General features: G+C 34.6%; 1 protein-coding gene across 1 annotated transcript; it reads right to left on the bottom strand.

The window, feature by feature from the left end:
* Window positions 1-314: 314 nt before the first annotated feature.
* On the bottom strand, window positions 315-17,168 carry LOC130817953 (DEAD-box ATP-dependent RNA helicase 13). Its single transcript, XM_057683944.1, has 15 exons — window positions 16,731-17,168; window positions 16,208-16,462; window positions 14,675-14,847; window positions 14,387-14,581; window positions 13,085-13,261; window positions 10,036-10,424; window positions 8,801-8,981; window positions 7,515-7,637; window positions 7,309-7,425; window positions 4,668-4,772; window positions 2,596-2,736; window positions 2,400-2,465; window positions 1,275-1,424; window positions 851-932; window positions 315-727 (listed from the first exon to the last, which is right to left on the bottom strand). Exons 1-15 carry the CDS (start codon window positions 16,849-16,851, stop codon window positions 672-674), a joined length of 2,331 nt encoding a protein of 776 aa, XP_057539927.1. The 5' UTR covers window positions 16,852-17,168; the 3' UTR covers window positions 315-671.
* Between the last annotated feature and the right edge of the window lie 569 nt (window positions 17,169-17,737).

Here is a 17,737-nt window from a genome sequence, read left to right as displayed (position 1 = left end):
ATAGCCAATATGATTTAAGGACATTATTATACTTCCAATCTAATCTAGAGTAAATTAACTTACATTTAAGTACCTGATGTATTTTATTTTATGTAATAAACATCTCAAATACCCAAATAAATTTAATAACTTTACCACACATACACTCTAATCTATATATTCTGATTTTTTTTTAACAATTTTTTCATATTTAATAGTATTTGATTTATATTTATTGTTTATCTTGGTCCATTTTTTAAAAATTTTTCATTTTTTTAATTATATTATCAAATATATAAAATTAATAATGATTATTAACACAATCATGAATAACATCAATCAAATATGAAAATTTTCATCTTTAATAACACTAATTAAAACTCAGAAAATAAAGTCATAATAATTTATAAATCAGATACTCCATTGATACAAATTTTCACTCATTTAGGGTATGCACCAAGAACCATGGTCGAACATAGTTTCGCCCCTAGTTGCGACTTTTCGTTCTATGATCTCGACCTCTATCTATTTTTATACACATTAGGGAAAAAGATGTAACTTGCTATAGCCTCTTGCCCTCTACCAATCTAAGTGCACAAGAGAACCTTGATGTCAAAATTGCCAATTGTTTGATCATTCACTAGTAGCTGTCGAAAAATTTGCTATTGTCAATTGCTTCCCGATTTTCTCAACTATTGGTTGGCTTCTTTTTTCTTTCTCTTCTCGTTTCTCTTTTGTTCCTTCTGGCCTGCGAGTGTAAAGCAGAGCAACATAATTTACATTTCCGATTTCATTCAACAAGCATTGACGATGAGGTAACTATAAAGAGTGATGAAAGCATCGTTAAGACAGAGGAGAATTGAGAGTATACGTTTTTTAGCTTCTTTTCTTTTTCTCCTCAACTTATCCATGTCTCGTTGCTTCTCCGCAAGCTCTTTGAAGTTCATGTGCGCCTACACAAGGAGAGTTTGACGTGAGAGATGTTTAAGTAGCATATTTGCCATATATTACCCCCACCGTGCAGCAAAATTACAGATATCGTCGCGGTTGGGCGCAAAATCATTCATGTCGTTTATTAGGATGGTTTTGATGCATCGCATCCTAGAACGTAGTCGCAATAACCTTAAAAACCTTTACAATGCAGTTGCGATAGGGTAAATCGGTCGATATATTGCCCTTCACTCACCCCTCTCTCCCCCAAATAGTACTTGTAAATAGTCGAAAGAAACATGATATCCAATGGTCATGCAAATGCAAGATGTTTACGATTCTGACATTTAAAACTGATGAATTACCTCCGGACCAGCCCTACGAAGTGCCTGAAGTGGCTCTACACAATCTTGGCCAATAACAACCAGGTTCTTTTTGCTCAGCCCAAGGCCTTCGTTATGTTTCTGCTTAGCTAGCTCTTCAAGTTGATTCTGCAGCAGTGGGGAAACACCAGCCTGGAAAATAGCAAATACATATTTGAACAAAAAAGTACCTAAAAAACAGCCTTATCTGACTTTTAATACTTAACCCCTTAATATAAATCATTCATAAGTCCTTCATATGGTGCAATGCTTCCAACGTCTTTTAAACAAGGGCTTGTAAAATCTGCATGGTGACCCATAACAAAGTTTGCCAAGTGAAATTTAACCGACCAAGGCTTCATTATCATCACATTTTTTGTTCGACCGAGTTGAACTTATTTTTGCTCAAAATTAAATTTACATATAATGAGCTAAACGTATACTGATTCCTCATTTGTACAGACTATCACTTTTAAAGTGAAGGGAGCAAGGCCTAAGCCTCTCTGATAGACCTTGATGATTGGAAACATATATAATTGTAATTAGCACTCGAATCAGTGAGAGTTCAATTTACCAGGTTCTAGTTTTAACGCAGCACACATCCTTCATATTATTGCTCGACACAAACCTGACGCACCTATAAAAGTCAGCTCCCCCCCCCTTCTATTTCTGTTTGTGTTGCGAACAAGCGAGCACCAAGTATGCTCAAACTCACAGATATAACACAGCTTCCACTCTAAATGTTAGTAAGAAAAAGTGTACTACTTATATTAAGCAAGAAGTGGACCATGCACTAAAACTAATTGATTTCACTGCCGCAGCATATAGGTACTGACCTCACGCTATTACATAGACTTTACTGTTTTTCCTTGGACAATTAACTTGAACATAGAGGTGCTTGATATTGTAAACCATGCAAGGTAAAAGTATTATAAACATTTGTGACAATCAGCTAACGATACAAACCATTACTTAAAGAGCAGAATTGCTAAGAAAAAAAAGCGAGAATAGCATGCAGGATTGGTCCATGAACAGTGATATTCAAAAGTATTCCCATCGGAAGCAAAATAATAAGATCAAGAAGAGAAATGTCCAAAAGACACTAAATATAACATCATAGATTATTACCCCTGCCAAGAAGCGATGTGAAAAGGACTTCGGCTGCAGTGGACGTGAAAGCAACGTATTGAGCTCCTGCAATTACAAAGAGCATTCATATTGTGAAGCATGAACATTCACTGTAATCTCACAGTATTGAGGCTCACACCAATACTCCTTTTAAACTACCACATTTTTAATAATAAATAATAGTAACCAGTATTACCTGCTGAAGTTTCTTCAACTGCATGGTCGTAGCTTTTTGCTGTCTGCATTTACCAACTCTTTCTTCTTCACTGTCATTATCCTCCACATCGAGCCCTATTGCCTCAGCATTGCGTTTGATCCAGCTCTCTTTTACCTTTTCCTACAATAGATATTATCGGAAAATGAGGTTTCAAATATGTGAAAGACTAAACTAATAGACCCTATGGTACTTGAGGAACTGTATAGTATATACTAGGATTTTGTTCAACACTCACGTGCATTGGTATTTAGGTATGACACAAGAGATTAGAGAGTATATCTGATGATAAAGCAGAAGCATTGTCAAAACAGCAATTATAATCTTCAAATCAAAAACACAAACAGAAACTAATAAGCAAAAAAGAGGAAACATAGCTTCAACACAGAAGTAACATTATAATTAGAGTCCTAAATAAATGATATTGAATCAACATGATGGTTCTCACATAGTCACATACATAAACCTCCCACCCCAAACTACTCTCCAGTGTCATGAATCTTTTTTATGCAGTTTATGTTACTTGGACTCCTTATATTAGCTCAAGTACCCATTTCAGTTCCTCGACATTCATACATCGGACATTGGTAGGACACTTGGACATTTTATTTTACACCAAGAGTATGGAATTTTATCCGTAAAATAACTGAGCCTAACACTTAGACATGTACACGTGTCTAATATAAGTAAGTCGACTCTAAAACTTGGACATGTACACATGTCAATTAAAAGTGCCCATCTCCGAGTAATGTAGCATGTAGTCACAAAAGATCAACTTACTCAAACAAGCAAGCCCATCTTTAACGCATTTGTTGTTTACTCAACTCCTTTTGAAATTCTCCCATTCCCAATCCTCCATTTCCTTACAACTGCATCTTTGGGTTGGCATTGCACATGCCAATCCTCCGTTATCCTCAATTTCCACAAATACAACCTTCTGCTAAATACTTTATTTCAATTTCCATCTCAGGAAAAGTTCCAATACTTTGTTGTGCATCTATCTTCCATATACAATCCTTCTGAAAGACCAAACACTCAAATTACATAAGAGTGTCAGGCTAGTAATCACCATATGCTCCATTTGAGATACTCAACCTTAGTCTTGTGAGTCATACCTCCATTCCTTTGAAAAATCAAAACTAGGCCCTTCAAACACCTACTTACAGGAAACTCCTTGACATCCAAGCCACTACAATCTCGTCTTCAAACAAATTTATTGCATATGTAAGAACTCACAAAAATGAAACATCCGTTCACCAAACAAAAGACATAACCTATTGAAAACAGAATCTTGCACATTAAAAAATCTAATTTTGTTGTTCAACAAAAATTTATCATTAAAATTACAAAACGATAAGTAGATTAAGAGAATAGACGCGGCCTCATTTGATGAATTCAGACGACTATGAAATGCAAATATATTACATATCATCCTCTTTGTTTACCCATCCATCTCTTATCTCTCCCCTCTTTCCCATCCATCTCTTAAACCCTAATTTCATTTGTTAATTTTGGGGCTACCACCCACCAGGTTAATAGTAAGCATCCTGATTTCTTTTTTCTAGTTTAATTTTTTTATCTTTAGAATAAAATTTTACTCTCTATAAGAGTGTTATTATACCCATTTATTGGGCTATTTCTATCAATTTATTGAATTTTTATTTCTCCTTATGAGAGTTTGGGACTATGATTTTTATTTTATCATAAAACTAAATTTATTGACGGTGTCAAGGAAGATCTACAAATAATTGTATCGGATCATTATTTCATATGAAAATCATATATCGTTGATTCTATTTTATCTTTATTCTTTATTCTATACGGTGTGGGAGAGGGTTTGGAAAAAAATCAATTCTACAACAATCATGGTTTTATTAATTTACAATCATATTAGATCTTAACCATTAAGTAGAAGTACTTGCTTATTGTTGATTCCGATATATACGTCGTAAAACCTTTGTCTACGAATTAATTTTATTTTCAAAACAATTGATCATCCGAAAAAAACAATCGTAAGTGAGCATATAACACTAAAAAGCAACAAATCATTTTACCTTTGAATCTCTCCTAGAAATCTTATCTATTTGACGTGCAAGAGATAATCGCTTTTGAACCTCTGGCATGTATGAGCTTTCAATAGGAAATCGCTGAAGAGTATCCTGCAATTACGAAATAAATGAATTAGCAAACTGATGTAAATATGACCCATCTTATGAAAGAAATTCATGTATCACCACTCATAAAAAACAACTAAATATAAGTAACAATTCAGAAATTTGCTATATGGATCACTCAAAGATGGAAAGCCAACTATACTTTATCTATGCACTAGTTTGATACACATTTCATTCATGGCACAAATTAGGCTTGTAAGTTGCAACCTTTTTTGATAAGAAAATTTATATTAATAGAGCAAAAAAAAAGGCACAACAATAGGGATGAAGGATCCCAAAAAAAAACAAAAAAAGCCACTACAAGACATTCCAATCACTTATGCGTAAATAATGTTCAAAAAGACCATTAGCCTTAACCCATAAAGTGGCTATGAATTTCGCCTTGATCCAAATGATATCCAACAGTAGAAATCAATCACAAAAAGTCCTACTGTTTGTTTCTACCCAAACGACCATGAGATTGCAAAACTTCCACACCTCCATAAAGACTTAAGGTCTCCCTTACACCCTATAGTCCTAGACCAGGATAGAAGGTATCAAGAAATTCATCTATTTTTTCCGAGCAATCCATAATGCACGTCCAAATTTAAAGTCTAGCCCATAAGTCTCGCACAAATTTGTTTGGTAAGTTACAATTAAATCCTGTATTTTCATCTATTTGTATATTCAACTCTTCTCAAGCTATATTCTTTAGTTCAATACCTTTGAAGAGGTCTACAACCAATGTGAGATATTGGGGGATCTAGTCATACAAAATTTGGGCTCAGCTACAACAAGATACAGACGTAGAGTCCACACATACTAGTCCCATAAAGTTTCATTCACTGAATTGATATAGTATTCTGTTAAACATTTTTGTTTTCCTATTTGTCCTATTCAACCTTAACATTTGCAAGTTGTCATGTGGTGAAACCATGGCTAAACGTATGTGGTGAAATCACCTCCAAGCAAATAAACGCCACCAAAATGTCACATGAAAACATCATAGTGCAATGTTACAGAATGAAACTCACATTATATTGACAACAATTCAATTCAGCATTTAACAACTGGTCTTCATTTAGGTTCAGCCCTTAGTCCCTATCTTTTTGAAGTGGTCCTTGATGAAATAACTCGATCGATACAAGGATACGTGCCTTAGTTCATGTTGTTTATTGACAACATTGTTTTGGTAGAACAGACTAGAAAAGGGTAAATACTAAGTTAGAATGAAGGAGAAAAAAGCTGGAGTAACAAGGGTTTACATTAAGCTGGAGTACAATGGATTATGGAGTACATAACCTATAAATTTAGCACAAATGAGAACAAGAGACACTATAAAGCTAGAAGAGAAAGAAATTACTCTAAATGGCTGCTTCAATACCTTGAGTTCATATTTTAGAATAGTGGGAAATTCAAGATGTGACTCATAGAATGAAGTATGGGTGACAAAGATAGAGAGCAACTACTTGAATATTATGTGATAGAGGTGTGCCCCTAAACTCAAAGGGAAAATTTTATCGAAAGATCATTAGACCAGCGCCAATATATGGATTGGAAATGTAAAGCAATTAAAAAGGATCATAGTAGGAAGATGGGAGTAGTGGATTAGCAAATGGTTCGACAAAGTGGGCATTATCTTGAGGGATAGAATTTGAAATGAAGTATAAAAAGGGTTTAGGAGTTGCAAATATTGAGGAAATGATGAAAGAGAATCATCTAAGATGGTTTGAGCATGTACAAAGACAAGATATTAATGAACTGGTACGGAAGATAGAAAGTTGGAATTCAATAGACTTCAAAAGAGGGCGAGAAAAACCGAAAATGACCTTGATGACAGGATTGAAATGGGGTTTAAATATTTTAGACTTGTAGATTAGAACGGTAAAAATATTAAATGAATGGACGACCATTGGTACTTATACATTGGTTCATGCAGCCAACTCCAATCTTTTAGGATAAAAATTGTATCAAAAAAATTCAAGGCATACAGAGATGTACAAATCAAGAAAGAAAAATTACTGAAAAAAAATTGTAAAAGGTATCCTTGCATGCCAAGTAAATGCACTGAGCAACATACAAACCCTTGTGCAAATGCTTCCAAGTGGACCAATCTAGCACCAATAGGATAACAACAAAATGATACAAATAAAATTATACGACATATACTGCCCATAATTGAACCAAAGCTGAATATACCGAGCTTAGAATTCATATTGAACATTCTAACACCAAACCAAGTGACAAAAATCTGAAAGCAACATTTCCCTAACATTATGTGAGAAACGCTATAAAAATTTACTTCCTCTTCACCTTAAACTTCAATGCAGAAAGAGATCAAGTTGTACTTCTCAAAATCCACTATTGGAAACAGAAATAAATGTCAAAGAATAAGAGTTATATATTGAGCCACAAAACAAGCAACAATGAGGCATACAATTTTTAGAAAACTGAGTCAAATGTTTAGTACAGCATGGTCCAGTATAAAGATCAAATGACAAAATGACAAGCAGCATGAGAAGAAAGGCTTAAAGAGCCAGACCTTGCCAAAAGACTTGCACAATGAGGCAAATTTTGATCTCTCATTTGCTGAGACTAATAAAACACTGCACCCATCAGTAGACGCTCTTGCAGTTCGTCCACTTCTATGTACATAAACCTGAGAGGGTAAATGACCTGATTTTGGTATACAAAGTTCATATAAGAAAAAGGTTTATGAGCAAAGCAAGAGAACAATATTTGATTTACCTCTGCTGAATGCGGAAGTTGATAGTGGATGACAGTACGAACTCCTGGTATGTCCAGTCCTCTAGCAGCACCATCACTAGCTACAAGTATTCCATTCTTATTCTCGCGGAAACGATCGAGTGCCTAATACAAAAGAAATCAAGAGACTATTTTGATATAACAATTCCATTACAGCTAAAAAGCATCAGCAATGTGTAAAACTCCAAATGCGACAAATATACGTATTAACTCAAGAATAAGCTATCAGTTTACGATTAAAGAGCTCAGTAGCAAATACAATGTACACTATTTGTTTGATGCCTTCAAAGTGGGCAAAAACAAGTCAGCGGTGCAACCGTGAAAGCACAAACATTGGCAAACTCCAAATCCTACAGTCTACTTCTGAAACTTCCTCATTCATCATCTCTGTGGAGTCTGGACCCATGCCATCCATAACACCATAGGCGTATTCACATAATACATGTCAGATAAATATGTGTCCGTTTAGTTGCTGCGGAGTCAGACCACATTAACCTGGGTGGTGCTGTGTGAAGAAGGGTATGTAGGAAAAAGTGATCAATCTGAACTGCAAGTACACAGGACATATCTCTCAAGAATACAATGTAAAATAGTCTACCACAACACTGCAAAATTATAATACGCTCTGATCACTATCAAACTCGAATAATTTCAATCAATAGCAACATTAGGAGTGTAGCTGTGTAGCTCATTTTTGGCAAATGAAAGACAGTGAAAAGGCTTACTGAATAACTGAAAGCATTTGATGATTTGGAAGACCAACTTTAGGGTGTGTATCACAACGAAGGATTGAAACGACTTTTTTAGTTAACTATTCCATAATCTAAAGGGTTGTGCAACACCACTTTTTCTATATGCTGATTGAGTCAAAATATCAATAATTAGAATCAGTCGGCTAAATCAGTTAAGATAATAATTTATCAGCTCCCACAACGTATTATCAAATATCAAATAGCCAAACAGGGTGATAATTAATAAGGAGCTTCACACATCAATATACTTATTGTTGCTTGCCTTATTATTTGAGGAGCATTAACCCATATCATGAAAAAAATGTAAACTAAAACTTATCAGGAGGCAAGACAGATAACAAGTTAAAAACTGAGGTTACTAAAAGGAAAAAAATCCAAGTAACACACAAACCTGGAACCTAAAAGAGGTAAAAGGATAGAAAGGGAATCACTGAGACATCAAGCCTCATGAATTAGAAACTCAATCCCCAAGTAACAAAATAGTAGCAGCCATGTAATTAAGAATATGAGACCGACCTTTAAACGAGCTCGCTGCTGCATTTCTCCATGAAGGACAGAGACACTAATCTGAAGCGTCCGCAGAAGAGCGGTAATATGGCGTAATGCAGTGATTGACGAGCAGAAAACAATAGATTGACCTTGTCCATGAACACACAAGATGTAATACAAGTAGGCGTCCTTGTCTTCTTCGCTACACCTGAAATTAAAAACCTTATTCGCATCATCTCAAAACATGGAGCAAGAAAAATGCTTGATATAAATATTACAATGAATTCACAAGCAGGATTCCATGTTTGAAAAACCAATGCAAAAAGTTTGGGAAAATCAGGTGCTCACATAAGAAAACAAAGTACAGATTCACACATTAATTCTTCTGCAAAGTGAGAATTTATACTCAAGGAAGTCTAGAGCTATTGAACATCCATCCAACCAAAAGTAAATGGACGCAGTATGCAGAAGCCTCAAAACTAATTTTGGGTTGTATAAAGATTTCTATAAGTTGAAATATCTGTATCTATTGGGTATCCAAATTTATAAAAATTTAAATCCTTTATATAACTTGATATACTAAATTTAAGATCATAAGTTAATCCTTCATTAGACCACACCCTGGGAAATTTTAGCACACTAGTAGCTCCTCATTTTGGTAGGCTCAGTGATAAAGGTGAGAAACCAAAACATCCACAAGTAATGTAAGTGTTTACATGACATAAATTCGAGTTTCTTCAGATGACAACCATATGGGAAACTCTATCTTGTACAATATTCATACAATACCACTTGAGAAACCACAATTAGCGATGTAGTAGTCCAAGTGTCCAAAGAGTTACAGCACACAAAGCATTGAAGTCCGTAATAATAGCCTTTTCATGTGTAATTTGTTGATATGTTCACAAAATACAATTTAGTCCAGTTTCTCTTCACCTGGTTAATTTAAATCTACTTCTACAGGTTGAAAACAGGTTTTTATTGATTGAAAAATCATTAAGACTGAATTTTACAGATTGATATTGAATTTTACTGATGTTTTAGTTTTCTTTTCCTATATAGAATAACTCATTAGTCATTGCAGCTAAAATGTACTAGTATAATGGAAATTCCGGTGTAAAATTTCTTTAAAAATACTAATTGGGCATGGAAGTAGATATATGAAACGATCTTCATGCATATGAAATAGACTAGTGCAAAAATGGACATATCTGTCAATTCGTATTTAATATTTACTCAAGCACAATAGAAAGAAAACATACTCGAGAAATGACTCCACAAGATTCCTGGCCATTATTGATTCATTGGTCAAATCCACAATTGCCGCATCAGGTCTCATTCCTGCTCTTTCAGATAATACTTCTAAAGATGATAGCCCATCCGCTGCTGACTGTTTCATTTTGAGAGTCCCGCGCTTAAGTTTTTTGCGAAAGTCGCGAGATAACGCGATTGTTGCAGAAAATACAAAGGTTTGACGTTTTTTCCTCTGAAAGCTAGAGACAGTTTCACAATTCTGAGTATCCTCAGAATGCTTTTCAATAGCTCCAGTAGCTGCAGGAAGCAAATCAATTATGGACTGTAACTCATGAAAATGTCCATTCTCAATCATTCGATCCGCCTCATCCAGCACAAAGAAAGATAATGAATGTAACTGCACAAACAGGAAAAAAATCTATTTAGATTCCCAACAGAAAATGGATATCGTATCATTGCAAGAGAAAATCACGTTGAACCTTTAGTATCGACACGAATTACAATAACAACAATGCCAAAGCCTTTAGTACTGAACATAAGCGAGAAATGACCACGAATAGGAGCTCTATGATCACCAGCCAACATTCTTAATGATCAAAGAGAAGGTATAAAAACAGGTGGTGCAGATTAGAGATGCCACCTCACACTACCATGGAAAGAACTCTATAAATATCTTTTATGATCCTTAACGATGCGACCATTCCTATTTTCTCATCAATTTATGTGTTTCTGAATTCTAACAGTACAATTTAGGACAAGAGTTTTATCAAGTTACCCTGGTATGAAGTATACACACTAGTCAGCTATTTCCACAATTCCACAGTAAAAAGACCAATAATTTCCATCTAGTTACCCTAGTATACACAGAAAACATTTTTCACTCTCAAAAGATCTTTTTGTTGACTTTACACTAATTGTTTCATTTAGTTTGTTTTTATAGGAAGGCTTTAACAAAGCAGAATACTCCCTTGATTACAAAAGCGGCATGGAACCACGAGAGGCAAGCAAAAACATAATTCGTGACTGCTGGGTACAGCGAACTACCCTGGGGAACAAAGCAGCCCTGAGGTAAGTTAAAGGTCCAAAACCTTTGCATCTTTTATGGTAGATGCATGATATAAAGTAAAAAATACTTCATGACTGCTGGGCGCAGCGTACTACCCTGGGCAGATGTAACTCTGTAAGAGGCCAAAAGCAGCCTCGAGGAAAGTGCAAGGCCAGGAACCATTGCTGCTTTTACGGTAGATGCATGATAGAAAGAAAGTTGAGACAAAAAGATAAAGAAGGGCCATAACTATTCTCAAATATGAACTTACTGAAATTGAACAGAAGTCGGGTAAAGAAGCCCCAGTTTCCTCTGTTTGCAAAAACCTCCTCCTCTATGAGTGTTTGGTAGCTCTAGCGAAACGGAAGACAATCAACTTAATTCTAGGGGTAATAATTAGCAGAAATTTTACAACTAAAACTAAATGTGTACCTTGTCTATAGCTAAAAGAGCACGCAACCTCCCGGCACCTTGGCTCACTCATTGTATGATCCCTCCAGGTCTCTCTCACACTTGAAAGGCTAAGCTTTCTCTAACCCTTTGTGGTTGTTCATGTTAAAGGGCTTAAAAGGAGGGATTTGAAACTACCATATTTGATGTAAGAGAATGAGAACGAGACTTGATGTCTCACCTTGTCCAAGTCACACTATTTTCATGTCCTTAGGGAGATAGAACATGGGGTTGGGACTTTATACTCGGCACTCGGAACTTGCACTATCATCATGCCCTTCATCAAGTTCCCTTTTCTACTCTTCACCAAAAAAAAAAAATTCAAATGAGGGTAAATTAGTATCAGTAAATGAAAAATGCTTTCATCCTACCAAATGTTCTCCCACCTTCCACTATCCAAATTGTCTTTCTCTACAAAACCTCCCATTAATGTCTTTCACGCTTCCTATTAAGGTGGTCCAAAAAGTACTCCACATATTGTTTTGAGTTGAGTTTAAAGCCACTAATATCTCTATATCACATCAACCCTTTTTGTCTTTCCATATGAACACTTTCAGTTACTTCTTTCCACTATTCCTAATCTACAATTAAGAGTTATTCTTAATATTCATGCCAACCCCAATGGGAAAAGCATTTAGTGAAGGAAGAAGTAACTTTTAGTACTCTTCTAGTCTAATTACCACATCAAAATATTATCCACACATAGTTCAACTTTACACAGAAACCTCTTTACCATCTCTTGACGTAAAATCTTAGTCTCCATCAAACTTTTTTCAAACATCAAAGGTTTGTTACATATCAAATGACTTTTACAATCAACACAACTCATCAATGTTCTTTGCTCTGGCAATCATAATTCAGAGGGTCTACTTCCTTGCCCCAATTGAGTTTAATTTTTCAAATCATCTCAACAAAGTTGGATCATAAGACTTGGGGTATAATAAGCTATATAAGTAGGGCAATGTGTTTGCAAACAGACAACACCAAAATTAAATACATGACCAATATAACAAGCATATGTACTAAAAGCAAGCAAACCAAAAATGTCAAACCAAGAAAACAAATTAAGATAAATTCCCAAAGATGATAGAGATCAAGGTTATACAACTTCAGTCATTTGACTTCTATTGGGAGAACAGAAAAAAACGACCTGCAACGATGATCTTTATTTTGACATTCTAGTAAATCTTCATAGTTAAAATTCTGGTTAACATGTTTATGTTTTCTGCTATTATCTTGTTTCTCCCCAAAAAGTACATACATAAATTATATTACCCAAATGCCATAAAGTGGCTCCCAACTAGGGTGGGGTTTGGAGGGTCGGATATACACAACCTCACCCTTGTTATTGAAAACACTAAAAAAAAAGTTGTTTCCAATTAACCTTTAGTAGCAGATAGTGCATTTCAAATATTTCAATAGCCAATCATGAAAAAACATTTTCCATGAGAACTTGGTAAAAACACTAAGTTTAAGTTTAAGTTCCATTATACTTAATATACAGCAGTTTAAGTTCCATCGGATGCAGATAAAAACACTAAGGTTTACACATTTATAGATACCTCAACAAGGTGCTTTTCTCCTCCTGACATAAGCTCCCACAGCCTCCCAGGTGTTCCAACAATAATTTCAGGCCTTGCTTTTAAAAGCCTCTCTTGCTTTTCAGTGGACATGCCTCCAACTATAGAAACCACCCGGAATTTGGTAGATCTTGCTGCTGCTTTAAGATGATCAGTAACCTGAAAATGCCAGTCACAAAAATCTAAATAAAGTAGTAATTTTTTAAAAGAGAGCTTCACAAGCCAAGAAAAGAATGCATGTATTATTTGATTGTTTCTCTGGGAGAATATACACCTTCCAAAAGACGTTGTTAAATAAGTTTTTTAGTGAGTTACAACTTACAAATACATTGGCTTTATTCTTCATAATGTACAAGTTTAACTAGTGCAGATTCATTACTTGAAAAGACATGATGGTAGAGGAAACTAAAAAAGTTGAAAAATCACCGGTTATCCAACTCTAATGTCAAAACTACACCAAAAGCCATTTTAGGAACCGTCTCCATCAACGTGAGGCTTTAACACTATGAGGAACATTCAAATAGGAAAGTGTAACATCATGACTCACAATGCCCACATCTTTAAAACTATCCTCCGTTTTTTAATAGCAAACTTCTAACAGAAGTGTACCCATAATATATACTCCCTTCGTCCCATTGAATTTGCAGCATTTTCCATTTTGGTCACTTAATTTGCATCATTTCCCTTTTTGGGTGATGGCCCACCATTTTCTTTTAATCTCATCCATACATTTTAACTCTTTTAATTTCATCCACACAACTCATTCTCTCTTCATTTATTACCACATTTTTAAAAACTACCCTCTTTCTCTTTGATGCAAATCAAAGAGGACAGAGGGAGTAGAGGACAGTATGCTCTAGACCCATAAATAAAGATCTATTCACAAAACAACTAATAAGTGAGGCAGTCAAACTATCAGGGTCTTCATACTTAGACAGAAGGAATTCCGTGACTTAGAAAATGACGGGACCATGACTAATTGTGTTGATGATGTTATTACATCAACAAGATTTCATCACCAAATTATACAAACAAATAAGAAAAGGCGTGAATTCAGCTTTTAATTTTAATCGCTTATTTCGATAGAGCCAAATATTTATAACTCTTTGGTTTTAGATTATAATGGACTATATTAAAATGCTACATCCGACTCCTCCAAATTAAGGATCTCAATATCTTTGATCAAACTACCTCTGATAGTCCAAAAGCATGTAGACAGAAGGAGAATTCAAGAAATGACAAAAGAATGATGGCAATAATCTAATAGAAGTATTAATTACGTACCTGAATGGCAAGTTCCCTTGTAGGGGTAATTATCAAAGCCCGTAGCAAGCCTCTAGGTGCAATATGCTCAGCAGCATCTGAATCTACCAGCATCAATCTTTCTACCTTTTCTTGCTCATCAAGAAGTCGTTGCAAGATTGGCAAGCCAAAAGCCAGTGTTTTACCAGAACCAGTCTCTGCAGCACCAATGACGTCCTACAATGCACAATCAGAATTCGCAGCAATTCTTTAGGACCTCACAAGTAACAAACAGGTTTTATAAATATACAAAAGACACACATCACAAACCTTTCCCTGATGAACAGCAGCAGGGATACAAGCCTTTTGGATGGGTGTTGGCTGCTTAAATCCTAACTTGTATATTGCATTCATAAGGAGTGGATGAAGCCTCAGTTCATGCCATGCATTAAATTCATCGTCATCCATCAATTCTTCATCATTTTCAATATTGTTTTCAATATCTACGAACAAAAGAGGTCATTAGAAAAAGATCTCTAGCATTTTTTCTTTTTATTCTGATGGAGATGAGCAAGAAATGACTCATTTCTCAACTCTCGTCATATGACACAGATGAACTATAAGACATCTTACTATCTTAGTTTCCCAGCACTGAGATGACTCTTCCATAACTCATTACAGCTCATGAAGTTCTACAGATTTGATAAATTCTACTTCGTCACATCCACATTGCACTCTGTCTTACTATCTAAGGATATTTCGCTATAAGTTCAATAATCTTTTGAAGAAAGCAACATAAACAAGCTTGCAATTAACCTTTTCCAAAAATAGCGTTGTCGTCAAGCTAGGAAAACGTAAGAGAATTCAAAATGAACTAAAGTTCTTGTTTTCCTTGCCTCGCTCATTTGTTTTAGGCATATTTGGTCCAAAATAAGTAAAAGTAAGATAATCTCAAGGGTCGCTATTTATAATATACTAATTGCTTTAGATAAATTGAGATAAATGAAGGAAGTTTGAGTAAGGAAAAATGGATAACACATCTTAAAAAGGATCTAAAATAGATAAACAATAAATCAATTACATTATAAAATTTTTATATTCTATTTTCCAAAGACTGGGTAGCTACATATATACTCTAAGTCCACAATAAGAAAGATTCAAATTAACCGTTGATCCTACTAACAATGAAGAAAAGTCCACAAAAGAGGTAAATGAACTAAAGTGAACGCATCTGCCGGAATGGTAAAAAAAATAATAAATGGTGAAAAGCAAGACTAAAAGTGATGAGCTAAATGAACAGCTGAATTGTGATAAAATGAAATATAGATAATCTCCACAGGCCTTAAGTTAGAACCATTTCGAATGACTGTCATAATCAAAAATCAAAAGACAGTACTCCATTAGCTTTTTATCATAGACGGACAATGCCAAAGTTAAGAGATCTGCTCATTTTAAGACATATTACATCTTTATGTATCATAACTAAGGTGCCAATAGCTCACATGGCTTGCAATGTTGTCAAGTGAAACAGAACAACCTTATATAGAAATATATATTTTAGAATTCTAAAACCAATAAAAACTCTAGAAAAATTAAACTACATGTATTACAAAATTGTATTTGTGTATTTGTTTAATTTCAATAACTATTAAAAAGTGATTAATTGTTCCATCAATTCTAATAAAAAAATCTTTAAAACACAAAGTAGATCAAATAAAAACCAGCAACAAAATACTCTAGCTACATTTTCATAAGTTTCCTTCAAGTAGACTAAAATCCTAAAATTTAGATTACTAAAATCATCTAAAGGTACTTTGTGAAATGTCAAAACTTTGATATAGCATGTCGGAACTCGAAACTCACCTTGTGTCTTTACAGTTTTCACTACTTTCTTCTTCTTTTTCTTCTTCTTCTTTTTCTTATGCTCCACATTACCTTCTTCCATCTCATTTCTAGCCTCAATTTTAGCACCATCCTCTTCAACACCAACACTATTCACTCGTTTCCTTTTCTTTGTTTTCTGAGGTGCCCCTGACTTTTCCTTCAAATTATCCTTTTCAGAACCCGGCATTGTCAAATTATACTCTGATTCATCAATCTCTTCCAGCGACAAAAAACCTAAACACCATTTACAATTTCAAACTTTCAATTCAAAATAGTAACCAAACCTAAAGCAACAAAATTAGAGAATAAATTCAAAAGCCAAAACCTAAAATACAAGAAATGTGAGTAAGTTTCTTGCAATATTAACTATTACCCAACAAAAGTAACAATAAAAACTTTATAATAGAAAGTTTTAACAGTACAAATACATACCCAACACCAAGTTTAATCAATAAATAGTAATAGGAGTAGTAAGTAATTAAATTGGGAGTAAGAACTAAACCTCCTTGAAGGTTGTCGGAGCCAGAAAGGATAGCAAAAGGATCTTCATTAGGGAGAGAAGAATTCCAAGGAAGGTTATCAAGCTCTTCCGTAATAATCTTTTGTCTGCTTTGCTTCCCCATGGAAATGAGTTTGCTACCTCGTACAATTTTAGAGGTGGAACCAATGCAATGATCAATAGTACTTATTAAGTAGACGCCGGATGGATGATAGACGAGGTGGCCGCCGTGAGGTTGTTCTCGGCCCCGGAAGTGAGCGGCGGAGTTCTTGTGAATGTTTCTCCGGTGGTCGCGTCCCTTGGACGTGGAGGTTGAAGGGGCTGCTGGTGCTGGGCTAAGGAAGTCTGTACGTCAAGAAAATGATGTGGCGGCTTCTTTGCTGGGTTTGGTCCTCTTTGGGCCTTAGGTTATGGAACTTTTAAAATTTTTTTTGAAATTTGGCGTACTAATTCCGAATTTTCTGTTTTTTCAAGTGATAGGCAAAAAGGAATATTTTTTTGGAAAAATTACCTAGAATAATTCAAATTTTTCTATAATAATCTCACCTATTGATTAACCATAAATAATATCAACTTTAAGGGTTTTTTCTTAGAGTAAACTCGGTAACCGGATGATTTGATACAACAAGTTTTATTTGTTTAAAAAGAAAGATCAATTAAAATAAAATGTCGACAAAAATTTTAGAAAAATGTTTTAAAAAATTTTATGATTTTTTTATTATTCAGAATTTTTTATGTAAATTTTAAAAATTTTTCTTAAATTTTAAATTAATTTTTAGTTTACTATTTTGGTGAATTATCTACTATAGTAGGTCATTGTGTTACCCAAGTTTACTCTAGGCAAATTCCTACTAAAGTTGGGATTATTCATGGTTAATCAATAGGTAGGATTATTGTAGGAAAATAATGAAAAGGTTGGATTATTCTAAGTATTTTTTCCATATTTTTTTGTTAACTTTGCGCTATTTTTATCCAACGTAATCACATTTTTTTTCAAAAAACAAATGTCG

This window comes from Amaranthus tricolor, chromosome 1, assembly GCF_026212465.1.
Source record: "Amaranthus tricolor cultivar Red isolate AtriRed21 chromosome 1, ASM2621246v1, whole genome shotgun sequence".
NCBI lineage: Eukaryota > Viridiplantae > Streptophyta > Magnoliopsida > Caryophyllales > Amaranthaceae > Amaranthus > Amaranthus tricolor.
The sequence above is the reverse complement of the archived record's forward strand: the minus strand, read 5'-3'. Positions and strand labels throughout refer to the sequence as shown.

What these genes read in the sequence shown, in the direction of transcription:
- LOC130817953 (XM_057683944.1), bottom strand. Translation starts at nt 16,851, where the DNA reads ATGGGGAAGCAAAGCAGACAAAAGATTATTACGGAAGAGCTTGATAAC. An exon ending in CACATCGCTTCTTGGCAGGG is followed by an intron (nt 1,425 to 2,399) that starts GTAATAATCTAT and finishes GCTATTTTCCAG; the next exon opens with GCTGGTGTTTCCCCACTGCT. An exon ending in AAGAAAAGAAGCTAAAAAAC is followed by an intron (nt 728 to 850) that starts GTATACTCTCAA and finishes TTACACTCGCAG; the next exon opens with GCCAGAAGGAACAAAAGAGA.